Source organism: Protomyctophum bolini (assembly GCF_963924005.1).
Source record: "Protomyctophum bolini genome assembly, chromosome: 3".
NCBI lineage: Eukaryota > Metazoa > Chordata > Actinopteri > Myctophiformes > Myctophidae > Protomyctophum > Protomyctophum bolini.
Window position 1 is genome coordinate 15,113,637 of NC_137864.1, and position 13,718 is coordinate 15,127,354.

The 13,718-nt window shown below is 38.6% G+C and overlaps 2 protein-coding genes across 2 annotated transcripts; one reads left to right on the plus strand and one right to left on the minus strand.

Annotated features, from left to right (window-relative positions):
- Positions 1-235: 235 nt before the first annotated feature.
- On the minus strand, positions 236-7,170 carry aip (aryl hydrocarbon receptor interacting protein). The gene is made up of 7 exons (XM_080759225.1): positions 7,020-7,170; positions 5,515-5,697; positions 5,174-5,362; positions 3,520-3,696; positions 2,602-2,743; positions 2,060-2,298; positions 236-1,918 (listed from the first exon to the last, which is right to left on the minus strand). The coding sequence occupies exons 1-7, from the start codon at positions 7,116-7,118 to the stop codon at positions 1,913-1,915; spliced, it is 1,035 nt and encodes a 344-aa protein (XP_080615351.1). The 5' UTR covers positions 7,119-7,170; the 3' UTR covers positions 236-1,912.
- Positions 7,171-9,372: 2,202 nt separating this feature from the next.
- On the plus strand, positions 9,373-13,577 carry mettl26 (methyltransferase like 26). Its single transcript, XM_080757971.1, has 6 exons — positions 9,373-9,726; positions 9,959-10,121; positions 10,371-10,430; positions 10,847-10,914; positions 12,505-12,583; positions 12,908-13,577. The coding sequence occupies exons 1-6, from the start codon at positions 9,530-9,532 to the stop codon at positions 12,962-12,964; spliced, it is 624 nt and encodes a 207-aa protein (XP_080614097.1). The 5' UTR covers positions 9,373-9,529; the 3' UTR covers positions 12,965-13,577.
- Positions 13,578-13,718: the final 141 nt, after the last annotated feature.

Sequence of the window (13,718 nt, forward strand, 5' to 3'; positions counted from 1 at the left end):
ATCTCAACTTAAGCTACTGATTAAATTAATCAAATTAAACTGCCTCATAACAGCAATTTGCCAGTCAAGTCAACTGAATATTGTTTTGAATACCCGTCCCTGGCCCAGGGTTTGAGTAACTTGAGACTTGTTTTGACAAGGGGGATACCAGGTGATTATACTGTTTATACTCACCAATTCCTCTACATTTTACTTAATGCAGATAAACCATGATCTTTGTGTAAATTCTGAAAACCAAGGGATAAACACATTTATTATCAGTTACACATACAAGTTAACAGTTGCATCTCACCTGTGTCCAATAGTGTGGTCTACCATCTAACAGTTGGTTAACTGCTGCTCATGAAGTATAACCAGAACATTTTACAGTCAGAAAGGCAAGGAAGATAACGAGGGAATAAAAAAAAAAACATATGGTGTATATAATATATATATATAACAATTGCAAATGCTTCATACATTAGCACACTTCATGCTATACATGAAACATGATAGATACATGGAGAAAGTAAAAGCTAAGATTACACTAGTGTCCATTTTGTCCAAATGTTTCATATTTCTTGATTGTCACCGACAACGTAGTTTTGAGACCCAACTTATTTAAAACAAATAGTCTCCTGCTAATGAACTCCTTCTACGATGTGGCCCAAATGTAAAGGGTGAGGTGGGGAATACAGGTAATGTGTCCATTTGTGTACCGACACTGTAGGATGTCCTTGGTGCAATTTGAGTCAAATGGGTTGTCAGTCACATACAGTACTTATCCTTTGGGGGAGTGATAATCTGCCATAGGGCTGAAATGGCAGTAGCTGACCAGTCAGTGTAAACTAAATTGCAACAGCATACTGAACTGTCCCTGTGTGACATGCTGTAGTTGCAGTGTTGAACTGCAATTTACTCATTATCTTTGTGACTACGGATATGGGACTGTGATAAAGAAAATATCACATATTATACACCAACCCCTGGTTGGATAATCTCAGGCAACAACAAAATGAATGCGTGATCTAATCGATATATTCATTTTTCAAATGGGAGGGGAGAAATTGATACAAATTAAGCTATATGCCGACAATACCTACAATTTACATGCCTATCAATAACTGATAATACATTGTGAAAGACAACAAAAATAGCCTTTCTAATCTACTTCATTCCTTTTACAAAGTAGGCTATTGTAGCCATTTGGGCATTGCTGTAGGGTTTAGAACATCAGTCAAGAGCAACATTACTATTGTACATCATAATTTACTTTCGGCAATAATGTTGGCAAATCTCATTTTACAAAGGGTGATAGATGCAGCCAAATGATAAAACTAACACTGATACTGAAATGAAAGGAAATGGATATTCGCACATCGGATTACAGAAATCTGTGATAAATGTATATTTATCCTGTATCTGGCCTAAAAACAGGTCTACTTTGTCCCTGTTAAACAGGTCAATTAGAAATGTGGTCTTCTCTGTTTCAAACACTGATAATGCACTGCTCTGTTGTTTTTGTTGGCAGCTACAAAATCAATAAGACCGGAGGGTTCCAATGTGAGCACCGTTTCCTTTGGAGAGAGATACAAATCAAATAGACTAAAGTCAAGAAGGGTTTTAAATCATGCCTGTCCAGAGATTATGATATAATCTGAGGAAAGGAAATCAAAAGAATAGGGGAAAAAATCCTATTCCATTCCTTTGGCAAATGGCACCCTGGTGATTTTACTGGAGTGAAGGGTATATAAGGGGTGGATATACATTTATATGTGTAAGATGACAGTGTCTGTGCCATGAAAGTAATGTGGCAGGAAAAGTGTACAACTTTGGTGTGTGGATAAAAGTAAATCTCAGCAGCTTCCACTGCTCATCTCCATCTTGAATTTCACAGTCCCAAGCATCGTGTTGTTCCAACCCCATGGGAGATTCAACCCTGTGTGGGGGTAGAGCAAAGCCATTTTACAGACAACAATCTTCATCACATAGTGTTAATATATTTAGTGGCTAAAAACAGGGTCGAGCAAAGGAGGTCAAAAACCATTACAATAGCAAAGTACACTAAAAACCAACTGACTGTGGTGGCGGTGGCTGGCTGTGCGTTGTTGGCGTTGTAGTTGAACAGGCCTTTATAACGGCCCTTCTCCTCCTTTTCCTTTCCTTTGATCTTCTCCTCCATGATCCGCAGCTCCTTGACGACTGATGGCCCCAGTGTGGTGTCCAGTTCTACCACCTTGGCGAAGTCTGCTCGTGCCTCCGTCTCATTCCACACTGCTGCGTGTGCCTTAGCCCGCTTGTAGAGGGCTTTCACGTTTGCTAAAGGGAAAGGGAGAAAGCAAACAATGTCAGTGTTTCATTTGTGCGTCTTTATTGCTCATATTACCTGGAATCCAACATCAACTTCATGTTCTCAAAGTGGCCTGGTCAGGAGGATGCTAAGTCAGGACATGGCTATGGGTTAACAATGGACAGGTCATGGCTATGGATGACTGGGTGTACTCTGAGCAACATTTTAAAGACTTACAGCCTAGAGTCAATGCAATTCAGTGTAGCAACACATGCTTGTGACTTGGTGACCTTTGACCTAATATGTAAAGGGTAAGGATGACCATGACTTGCTTTCATATTTGAAGAGAAGAGAGGAGCAGTGTTCAATGACTTCGTAGTACTGGCCCTGGACTAACTGGCACTGACAGTAGTTGAGCAGCAGAGGTGTGATCATTTGGTCCAACTTGATCCATGCCTCATCTCCAGGATGCTCCTGATAGGAGTGTAAGGAAACAAGGGAATTAACATAAGGAACAAGGGCCACTTGTGTAAATTTTCTGCAGTTTTATGTTAAAGACAACAAAAAGGGGAATAAAACATATTGCTCTCTAGAGATGTCCCAATAACATTTTTTCCAGACCAAGTACAAGTACTTAATTTTTTAGTACTCGCCTATACCTTTTTGTTGGGTAACCACTTATTTTACTCCCCTTTTCTCCAATTTCATTTCATTGTCATGCCTTGTACTTGTAATGATACTGTTACCACAATAACGATAGAAAATTCCAAAATGTTCTTTATTTTGCTTATTAGCAATGAAACGTTTTGTTCTATTCAGACACATTCTAGTATTGTCTACCTTTCATTGTTTAAGGAAAAATGTTTACCTTGTTGTATAGCTGACTTTCTTTCATTATGCTTGAGGCAAAAAATAATAATAATGTATTCATCTGATTGTGTCGCTGCCGAATATAAACATAGATGCAGATGGATCTATCTACACAGCTGTTTTTGGCCATTTGCTTGGTCATACTTGCTCCCGTTGCATTCGTTCTATTCAGCCTAACGTCAACGAATATTTTGGGTCAGAGTATCAGGCCCGGTTCAGAGTAAGAGTACTTGAGGGTGGTATCAGGCCCAAGTACCAATACCAGTATCGGTACATCTCTTGCTCTCCATTTACCAACAACAATAATTGACTGATGTTCTTTGACAGAAGAAGGACATCTTAAAAGCAACTATTATAAATAAGTGACAAACTGGCCAAACCTTCATCTGTAGATTTTTGAGGCAGGCAATGCCATTGTAGTACTTCTCCGCGGCCAGCTGAATCTGTCCCTCTTTGAAAAGATTGTTGCCCTCCTCGTGGATCTGAGGAACTGCTTCGAGTTTCTCCTTGTCCGACATAGCCCACACATCCAGTCGAAACGTTCCAGGAGGCAACACCTGACAGGGCACGGTAGAATCAGTAGTCACTGGAGCTGACTAGCCTGGCATGGCCAGACTAATATCACTGCGTAGATATTAGTCTGGAACTTCGGTGTGGAAGTTATATTTCCAAACAGATTCCAACGTCACAGCAATAGTGCGCTCTGATCGATCACCCACAACTCTGAGGTGAGCGAAATGTAATTAACCCATTTAGACCCGAGTTAAAAACATTCACTTTGAAAGAATATATATTCAAAGATTTGTGCCACATTTTTACGATTTTTCAAAAATAGCAGACCTACAAGCTCATAGCGCGCCACTCGGTGGCGCGCTATGAGCTTGTAGTTCTGCTATTTTTCAATAGCTAAATTATAACATAATGTTTAAAACACCAAAAGGGGTTCCCGCCTAAAATGGGTTAAAACTGTCAGACCAATCTCTGAAGGGAATCGTTTTTTTTTTCCTGTGGCAGATTTGTCTGGTTTCCAGGCTAGGAGCTACAATCACATAAAACCAGGGACACTGAAATGGTGGAACTACAGAGTTACAGTTAACAGCACCATGCACATTGCACACACTTGCTCTATAATACAGCAAACCATAGACTCCCCCATTGCATTGTATTGGTCATTGCAGCATTGATCTACCGTAATAAAGTATGTAATGCAAATTAATAAAATAATACACATTCCCATTTAGGCTTGGACCTTAACCCATTCAGAACGGGAACCCCTTTTGGTGTTTTAAGCATCATGTTATACTTTAGCACCGAGTGCCGTGCTACGAGCTTGTAGATCTGCTATTTTTGAACAATCTTGAAAATGTGGCGCAAATCTTTGAATACATATTCTTTCAGAGTGAACGTTTGTAACTAAAAAAAAATTGCTTCTCGGGGGTCCCTACAAGCTTTTGCCTATACCTTTTCAATCAGGTTCAAAGTTAAAAAAAATATCTTGTTTGGTTCATAGTTTTTTGTTCTTTAGGGAGTGAACATTCAGCTAAAATAGCAGATCTACAAGCTCACTCACGAGTCCCGTTCCGACATCTGAGGTTGTAGATTTGCTATTTTTTATGAATAAATTGAATATATATATATATATGTGTAGACAGTAGACTTACAAAGTAATCGTGTGAAATCTTCTTGTGACTACATTATGTTTACACTGCTTTAAATAATGTTATGTTCTAAATCCAAAGTAGGTGCTACGGACTAGAGAACCATGTGTGAACCTTTGCACTGTTGTTTTCTTACGTAAAATTCTAACGTGATTATGCTTATTGTAAAATTCTAAAGTGATTAAGCTTATTATGCTTTATGCTGTATTGTTTTTGAATGATTATCCATATATATATATATATAATGTTTTAATCCTTTTTTGATCCTTTTTCTGCTGCACAAGCTCTACACTTGTAGGTCCACTAGGTGGCACTGAAGACATTGTCCCCTTTAAATAAACATAAAAATGAATAACAATACCACCCACACACTAACCTCCAACATATCTATCGTGAAGGTGAGGGGTTGTGGAGAGGCTTGGAGGTGATCCAAATCATGGTGTCCTAGAGAGTGATGGGAGTGGATCTGTGCGATACCACAACAGTGCCTCTGGCCCTCCAGTGGGTCTTTGCCCGCGCTGATGTTCCTCAGAGACTGGGACACAAGTGGATACAGTGCTGTATGCTGACAAAAGAGGGGACGAGGACAGGTCAGTGAAAATTAGACCAATAATACTGGACAGCAAATAAGAACACTATATAGAATTAAAGAAACAGCCAGCAGCAATAAAAGAGCAAAACAACTTTAATTAAGCCCTGTCTGGTCAGTTTACTAACCTTGGTGTCACAGGTGAAGTCTGCGACCTCAGATTCCCGCATGGTGATGACTACCCTCTCCCACACAGCCAGTTTGAACTTCTTCCCCAGGATGAGCTCCATGGGTTTGCTGCACCCCCCCATTTTCCGAGAGTCATCCAGCACGGTTCCATCAAGCTGGGTGGTGCGGTAGTGGAAAACCACCTAGTGTACAGGACAGGTTTAGTTGAACCTTAACATCTGTATTGTTCTTCATGTCCTCAACGCTCACTGCCTTTTTTTTTTGCTATTCTTTTAATGTTTTGTGCTTTTTTGTTCTTTACTTCTTTAGTGTTCTGTAAAGCACTTTGAGCTGCATTTCATGTCATGAAAGTTGCTATACAAATAAAGTGTATTATTACTTGTGCAAGCAGAGCGTGCAAGTAATGTTTTCCGTCATGCTACGAAGCTTATGTCCCATGACGTGATGAAGATATGTATTATGTACCAATGTCCCTAAGCAGCAAACGATATGACGTCATATGCTGGAACGGGACATACGGAAGCAGACCGTGCAGGTATGTTTTCCGCGTATGTCCCATGATGTGATGAAGATATGTACCAATGCCAGGGTATAATTAGTTATCGATGGTGACGTAACGATGACATGTTTCAGTGTCGGGTGGATTAAAGGTAATGCCCCTATGTATACATGTATGTAATCGGACACCACAACAGGCATAAGTAATCATTACCATACTTCAAAATACTACTTTTTCTCCTCCAAAAGCATGTAGAAAATAGCTAAACCTAATAATTCAATATTGCAAACGTTCTTTCACAGAGAGGATGAGATTTGAAAGTTTGTAGGGGTCTACAGTACTTGCACGCTCTGCTTGCGCACTAAATGGCCTACTAGTGTGCAACAAGCAAGTAGGCACTCGACAGAGTGCAGTTCTAGTTATTATTATTATTAGAGAAGAGAAGAGATGGGATGGAAGCAGGCGAACTTAGAGCACACTGCCCAACAGATAAATCACATTGTTAAAAAATATATATAAATACAATATTCATTTATGTTTTACAATTTGACAGGTCATGATTTTCTGAATTCAGATATTCATATAGGTAAATTGGAACAGTATATCACTTGCCATGAATGGCATTTGTCGACCGAATATTCTGTCCAACCACAAACACAGAAAACAGACATACAGTACATGCCAACCAATGACCACTTGTGAAAACATGCCATCCTGTCCCGCCTACTCTTGTCATCAGATGAAAAAGAAGGGAGAGATATCTACATCTAACCGGATTAGCGACTTTTATTTCACAAAATATGCACCATGTTTTGACAGTCAAGGTGTATAATAACAATGATGTTTGGCCTGATCCAGGTGACAGCTAGTACAGTCTCTAACGCAATATTCACTTACTGATTATGGTAGCATTAGCTCCTTAGCCATAGTCTCTAGTTCTGGGTCTAATTCGAGTTGCGCGATTCAATCCGTTACTCTCTTATAAGCATGATTGTTTTGTATTACCTTGGTTCCATCGGGATAAGTAGGTAGCACTCCTTTACCAGGGCTGACTACTTTCTTTTGTATCCCTTCTTCTAGCAGAGTTCGCACCACCTCCTCCATCCTTATCCTCGTCCGTCCGTCACTCAGACAGATGCTATGCGCCTCCTCAGAGATGGCGAAACTAGTGTGAAATCGGACTTCCTGCCACGGACTTCAAAATAAGACTTCCATTGACATGATTTGACATTTGAAAAAGTCTCTAGGAACTATTTGATTGGATATCTCAATCCTAAATTAGTAAAGTACCAAAAGTAAAAGTACTCATGCAGAATATCCCATATTTCAAGTTTTCAAATACCTGTATAATAATATTTTGAAAATTACAGACTACATAGCAGATCTACAAGCTCACAAGTTCACAACACAACAATGCATAGCTTGTAGATACTAGGCTATTTTCAAATGGCCAAAATGTATACCGGTCTAATCTATGGTGCACTGAAGTGGGTAATGTAGGCTATATTATAATAATCCAAATCTGTAAAATAAATATCTACTACTAACTATAGTGTCTAGTAGCCTTAGCCTAACTAAAGTTTTCAAATAAATGTGGAGTAAAAGTACAATATTTGGATCTGAGATATATAAAAAGTACAAGTATTGGAGATTGGATTACTTACGCTTACGCAAGTAAAGTATAGCCAAAATTGTACTTATGGGGTGCAGGGGCCAAAGTAACCCCCCTGCACAAGAAAGGGAGCAAATTAGACCCCGGCAACTACCGCCCTATTTCTATTCTTAGCTCCATCTCGAAAGTGATTGAAAACATAGTCTATGTCAAAAGTATCTTGGCACAAAAATACTAATGTATGAATTCCAATCTGGTTTCAGAACATCCCACTCTACTGACACATATGCCTCCTCTATTTGAGCGACCACATCAAACAAGAGGTGGACTTGAAATGTACTGTAATCCTGCAAACTGTTAATAAATCAATCAATCAATCAATCAATGGTTAATTGGAGTAGTCAGCTGTGGGGTGGGGGTAGGGAACTGTGACGAACATTGTGCATTTGTTTAAATGTATGTACAGTAATATGTTTTATTTTCGTTTTGTCATTATTATTTATTTATTTTTGTTCTGTATTTATTATTGTCAAAACATTTCGTGATAAGATTTTGTTTGTATTTGTGCTGCCATGGGGATGTGGGGGGGAAAAAAATATATGTCAATTGTTTTGAAAATACTTCTTTGTACTGTAAAAGAAAATCAATAAACATATGTTTAAATAAAAAAATCAATCAATCAATCAATCAAAAACTCATCCTTTACTTTCCACCACTAAGTAGTGGTGGTCAGACGGATTAGGACATGCAATAACTGTGGACTGTGGTAATGGTAAACTGTGTCAGATAGATCACTTTAATCCAAATAAATAATTTTAATACAAATATATAATTTGAAGGCCGAATGAATCCATTTCCAGAGTTAGTAATTACTATTGCTCACTTGACACAGCTGACAGAGAACGCGACCTGGTTTGACGTCAGCGCCTGAAATCGGGCCTCCTCAGACCTCTAGTGGCGACACAGTATACTACAGGCACTGGGTAGAGAGTGAGGAGGAGAGAAGAGCATGATTTTTGATTGATTGAATACTTTACTTAACTAAACTTATATACTGTATTAACAGTTTGCATGGACAAGCACTGGCCTGGGGAATACAATACCTGCTAAAAGGATGAATCCAAGAAAGCCTTTCGGCTTGTTTCCATTGGGGTCCTCAATAATTAATTTGCCAACAATTAATTTCAACTGGTCATATAGGTAACCATCTGTTATCTGTAAATGTAGGGCCTACTTGTATAGTGTATAGTCTAGTGTTGATTATTTCTTATAGGTTATTGAATGTATTTAAATGGGAGGAGTCGAGGACCACAATGGAAACAAGCCATGACTTTATGTTATCTTTTTAGCAATATTGTAGGCTTATATGTACGTCTCTGTTTTGATGAATTGAACAAGGTGGAACCTCTTGTAAACAAGTGTAATGCTTAATTGGGTAGTCCACTCACAGTTAGTCTTTGTAGCCTATTGAGTTTGTGCTTGAAATGTACTGTAATTCTGCAAACTGTTAATAAATATTTCAATCAATCAATCAATCAATCAAAACCTCTGTATTATTTAGCAAACTGTTAATAAAGTATTCAATCGCCGGATTTTGCGAGGTGGGCGCCCACAAGGTTTAGGTGCCCGCAGCCCGGACCCTTATTATCTCTCGGTGTTATAACCTGGTTACAACGTTGGCCGCGACCACTGCCACTCAAATAAGTGTCCAAAGGTTTCATCATGTCATGTGACTCAACGCGGAAGTGATGTGAAGACATTGTTCTCTGTAAGGCTTTCTTTCTCTCATTTCTCTCATGCTATAGTCATACTGTCTATAGCAAGATACTTGTCAACGGTCCTGCTGGAGTTGATTCATAAATTACATCGTATAGCACGGCAGATATACCCACGTTGTGGAAAGATGATGAACGCTGCCGCTGCTGAGAGAAACAAGGAGCCCATCCTAGCGGTTCTCCGTGAATGCGTGGACCCAGAGAGGCGCTTGCAGCAGGCTCTGGAGATCTCATCGGGCACTGGTCAACATGTCACACACTTTGCTCAGTCTTTGAGGAATATAACATGGCAGCCGTCTGAAAATGACCCCCAGTGTCTAACCAGGCAAGTTTATTTCCATAGTAATCTATAATAATTCAAAATAATTTCAAAAATTGAAAAATGGGATTATTCCAAATAAGATAGGCCTTCTATTTACACAATTTACCCCTTGCTGATATTATTTAGTAGGGCTAATTTGTCAAAAGAAAATGGCATTAATAACGTCTTTGCAAAATCATAGATGCTTTGCTGGGCTGGAAGCATTGAAAAACATCTCTTTTGTTCCCATTCTTAGTATAGAAGCATACAGAGCACACCATCAAATGGACAATGTAAAGCCTGGCATCCATCTAGATGCCTCTCTACCCTGTGAGAAGTGGGGAGGGATCCAGTTAGAGAGCTTGGATCTGGTACTCAACATAAACATGATTCACATTTCTCCGATCGCTTGTACAGAGGTAGGGATGCAAAATAATAATAACTTGGATAATTCACTGTTTCAGACTTTCAGTGTTGAAGTTAAAGCCTTGGCCAGCACTGTTTTTTTTTTAATGTTTTTATTTTTTTGTCTAAAGTGTCCTTGGGTTTCTTGAAGGCAATATAAATCTAAATTATTATTATTATAATGATTAGTATTCCTATAGTTACACACACATACAGTAACTGTGTTTTGAGATCATACCTGAGCGACTTATCTTTCTTTGTAGGGGTTATTCAAAGGAGCAGGAACTGTCTTGAAACCACAAGGAATCCTGTTGACATATGGAGTGAGTAAAATAAAAAAATCACAGATTGTGCTGTTATTTGTATAAAGGTAAAGGGAGAAAGCAAACAATATGTCAGCGTTTCTACTGTGTGTCTATTGATCATGTTAACTGGAATCCAACATCAACTCCATGTTCTCAAAGGGGCTGGTCAGGAGGATGCTAGGACGTGGCTATGGATTATGTCCACGCTGTCGCTGAGCAACACATACATTTTGCAGCCAAGAATATAGTTTAGTGTAGCAAAGATGTCTTGGTGACTTAATATTGGTGACCTAATAATCACAAAGTGTGCATGTTCTTAAATCCTAAAGATGAATATTGGTAATAATTTATTTAATATTGACTACCGGTATATTTATGGTGTTAACTTTATTTGAAAAGGAAGATGAAGTACAGTGTTTTGTTTCTATTTGCAGCCCTATGCCGTGAATGGACAGATCACCCCACAAAGCAACGTTGACTTTGATTACAGTCTAAGGCAGAGGTACAGTAGTCTACAGTTTGTGTTGAATATGATGCTTCTCTAATAGTGATGTGGCTAAATAGAATAATATGCATGCATGTGATGTCTGATGTGTGTGTACCCTTGCTCTACGTCAGGGATACTCAAATAGATTTACCTGTGGGCCACATTACAAAAATGGCAAGGGGCCAGGGGCCAGTAGATAAAATTACGACATTAATGATACTTGATAACTTCTCTCTTTCAATTGCTTTATTTTCGCAAAATGTATCAAAGTACAATGTGCATGCACACAATATGTAAATAAATAAATGTGTTACATTTTCTTGCATAAACACAAAGAGCTGTTTCCATAACTGCACAAATTATTGCACATAACATGAGTAGCTGTTATAATAACATAATAACATAACATGAGTAGCTCTTTGCCTGCCTGCCTGCCTGCCTGCCTGTCTGTCTGTCTGTCCATGAGTAGTTATTTGTCTGTCTGTCAAAGAGTAGCTGTCTTACTGTCTGCCTGTCTATGAGTAGCTGTCTGCCTGCCTGTCTATGAGTAGCTGTCTGTCTGCCTGCCTGCCTGTCCAATTGTCCATGAGTAGCTGTCTGTCTGCCTGTCTGAGTAGCTGTCTGCCTGCCTGCCTAATTGTCCATGAGTAGCTGTCTGTCTTCCTGTCTATGAGTAGCTGCCTTCCTGCCTGTCCAATTGTCCATGAGTAGCTGTCTGTCTGTCTATGAGTAGCTGTCTGCCTGCCTGCCCAATTGTCTATGAGTAGCTGTCTGCCTTACTGCCTGTCCAATTGTCCATGAGTAGCTGTCTGTCTGTCTATGAGAAGCTGTCTGCCTTCCTGCCTGTCCAATTGTCCATGAGTAGCTGTCTGCCTGCCTGTCCAATTCTCCATGAGTAGCTGTCTGTCTGCCTGTCTATGAGTAGCTGTCTGCCTGCCTGCCAGCCAGCAAGTTGGTTAACAGAAAATAAATTGTTATGGCTGAGTAAAATAAAATACAATAAACACAATTTGCCTGAAAATAGATTACCCAGCTATGACCTTTTTCATGAAAAAAAATGAGTAGTGATATGGCTGACTGAGTAAAATAAAACAATCTACCTGAAAATAGATAGCTATAAGTGAAGAGCAATTTCCGCAATTACCATTTCCGCAATTTCCGCAATTTCCTCAATTACCATTTCCGCAATTTCCATTTCCACCATTTCCGCAATTTCCGCAATTACAATTTCCGCAATTTCCATTTCCGCAATTTCCATTTCCATTTCCAACTATTAATGGCAGCTGGGTTTCATCATTCAAATAAAATAGAATTCTGTCCGTTTAGCTATAAAATTATGTCAGGGAATAGGGATACACAGTATATGTCTTTCATTTGCATTGCATCTCCCCCCCCTTTTCGTTCGAGTAATAGTACAACTCTAATAGTATTACTTATAATAATGTAATTAAAGATAACTTCATTCAGATTTATTTATTTTTATTTCATTTTCCAGATTTCTTTTTCTTCTTTTTTTTAGATTTTCATTGGTGGGCCAGTCATAATGGTCCCGCGGGCCTGAGGTTGAGTATCACTGCTCTACGTTAACTATTCCTTATCTTACAGGAACCCAGAGTGGGGCCTTAGAGACATTTCACTTATCAGTGCAGTGGCACAGAAGAATGGCTTGTTTCTGGAGAAAGTGGTTAGTAGCTATAGCCCTATAAGCACTTCCCTACTTACTTTACGTACTTAAGCGTACTTAACTTATTAGCATATTCAAAATAAACATGACTAAACTAAAACTAAAGCCCTGTATACAATACACATGAATAGTGAAATAAATTGTTGTCTAATAAAGACATGCCCAAAATAGGGACGCCAGGTTGAAAATGGCTAAGCTTTCAATATGTTTGATTACTTAAATACTACATAAGAGTATTTGTTTTCTTAGTTAAATTACAATACTACACTGTACAAATTCTATACTCATTTGAGTTGTGAATGTGACGCTTGTTTTTCTTTGTAGGTGGACATGCCGGCTAACAACAAGTGTCTTCTGTTCCGGAAGGAGAGTTTAGTGTAAATGACATACAGTAATACTGTATGTCTCTTTCTTGGATGCCAACAAGAGAACCTGTTTATTTCAGCTCTCATCACCATTAGTCTAAAATGCACAATGAACTTTACAGACCTTGAAATTATATATAGTGCCAATTGCCACATTAACTAGATTTCCTTATTATTGTCAATGGTGAATGCCATTTGAAGTAGGGTTGTTCCGATCGGATCGGGTGACCGGGCCGATCACGTAATTTTCAAATGATCGGAAACGGATCGTAAACGTGATCGGGACATCGATAGTATCAATGTTATATCCATATCATGATATTAGACTGGATATTGTCTGTGATTTGGGATATTGTAATTTGTCATATGGCATAAACGTGTTGTATAAATATCGGATACTCAAAATCAAATGATCGGATTGGGAGCAAAAAAACATGATCGGGACATCCCTAATTTGAAGGAATCATATGTATACTTTGTGTAATTTGAAGTGCAGTATATTACTCACTCTACTTTAGTTTGTGAGTAAAGATTAAATATTTTTATTTGTTACATCTCATATAGTTCACAAGAATATTTGTATGTTACAGCTATTTCACAGTAAAAACAATAAACAGGAAAACAACTTATCGTTCAGTTTGCAGACCATCCAAAATCACTGTGTATACATAACACATCAGAAAGGCAACCGAGATTTTAATAAAATTCAAAAACATAATTAAAAACCAACACAAATTTAAATGTTCTAGAGAAGAAATACATGTACTAGA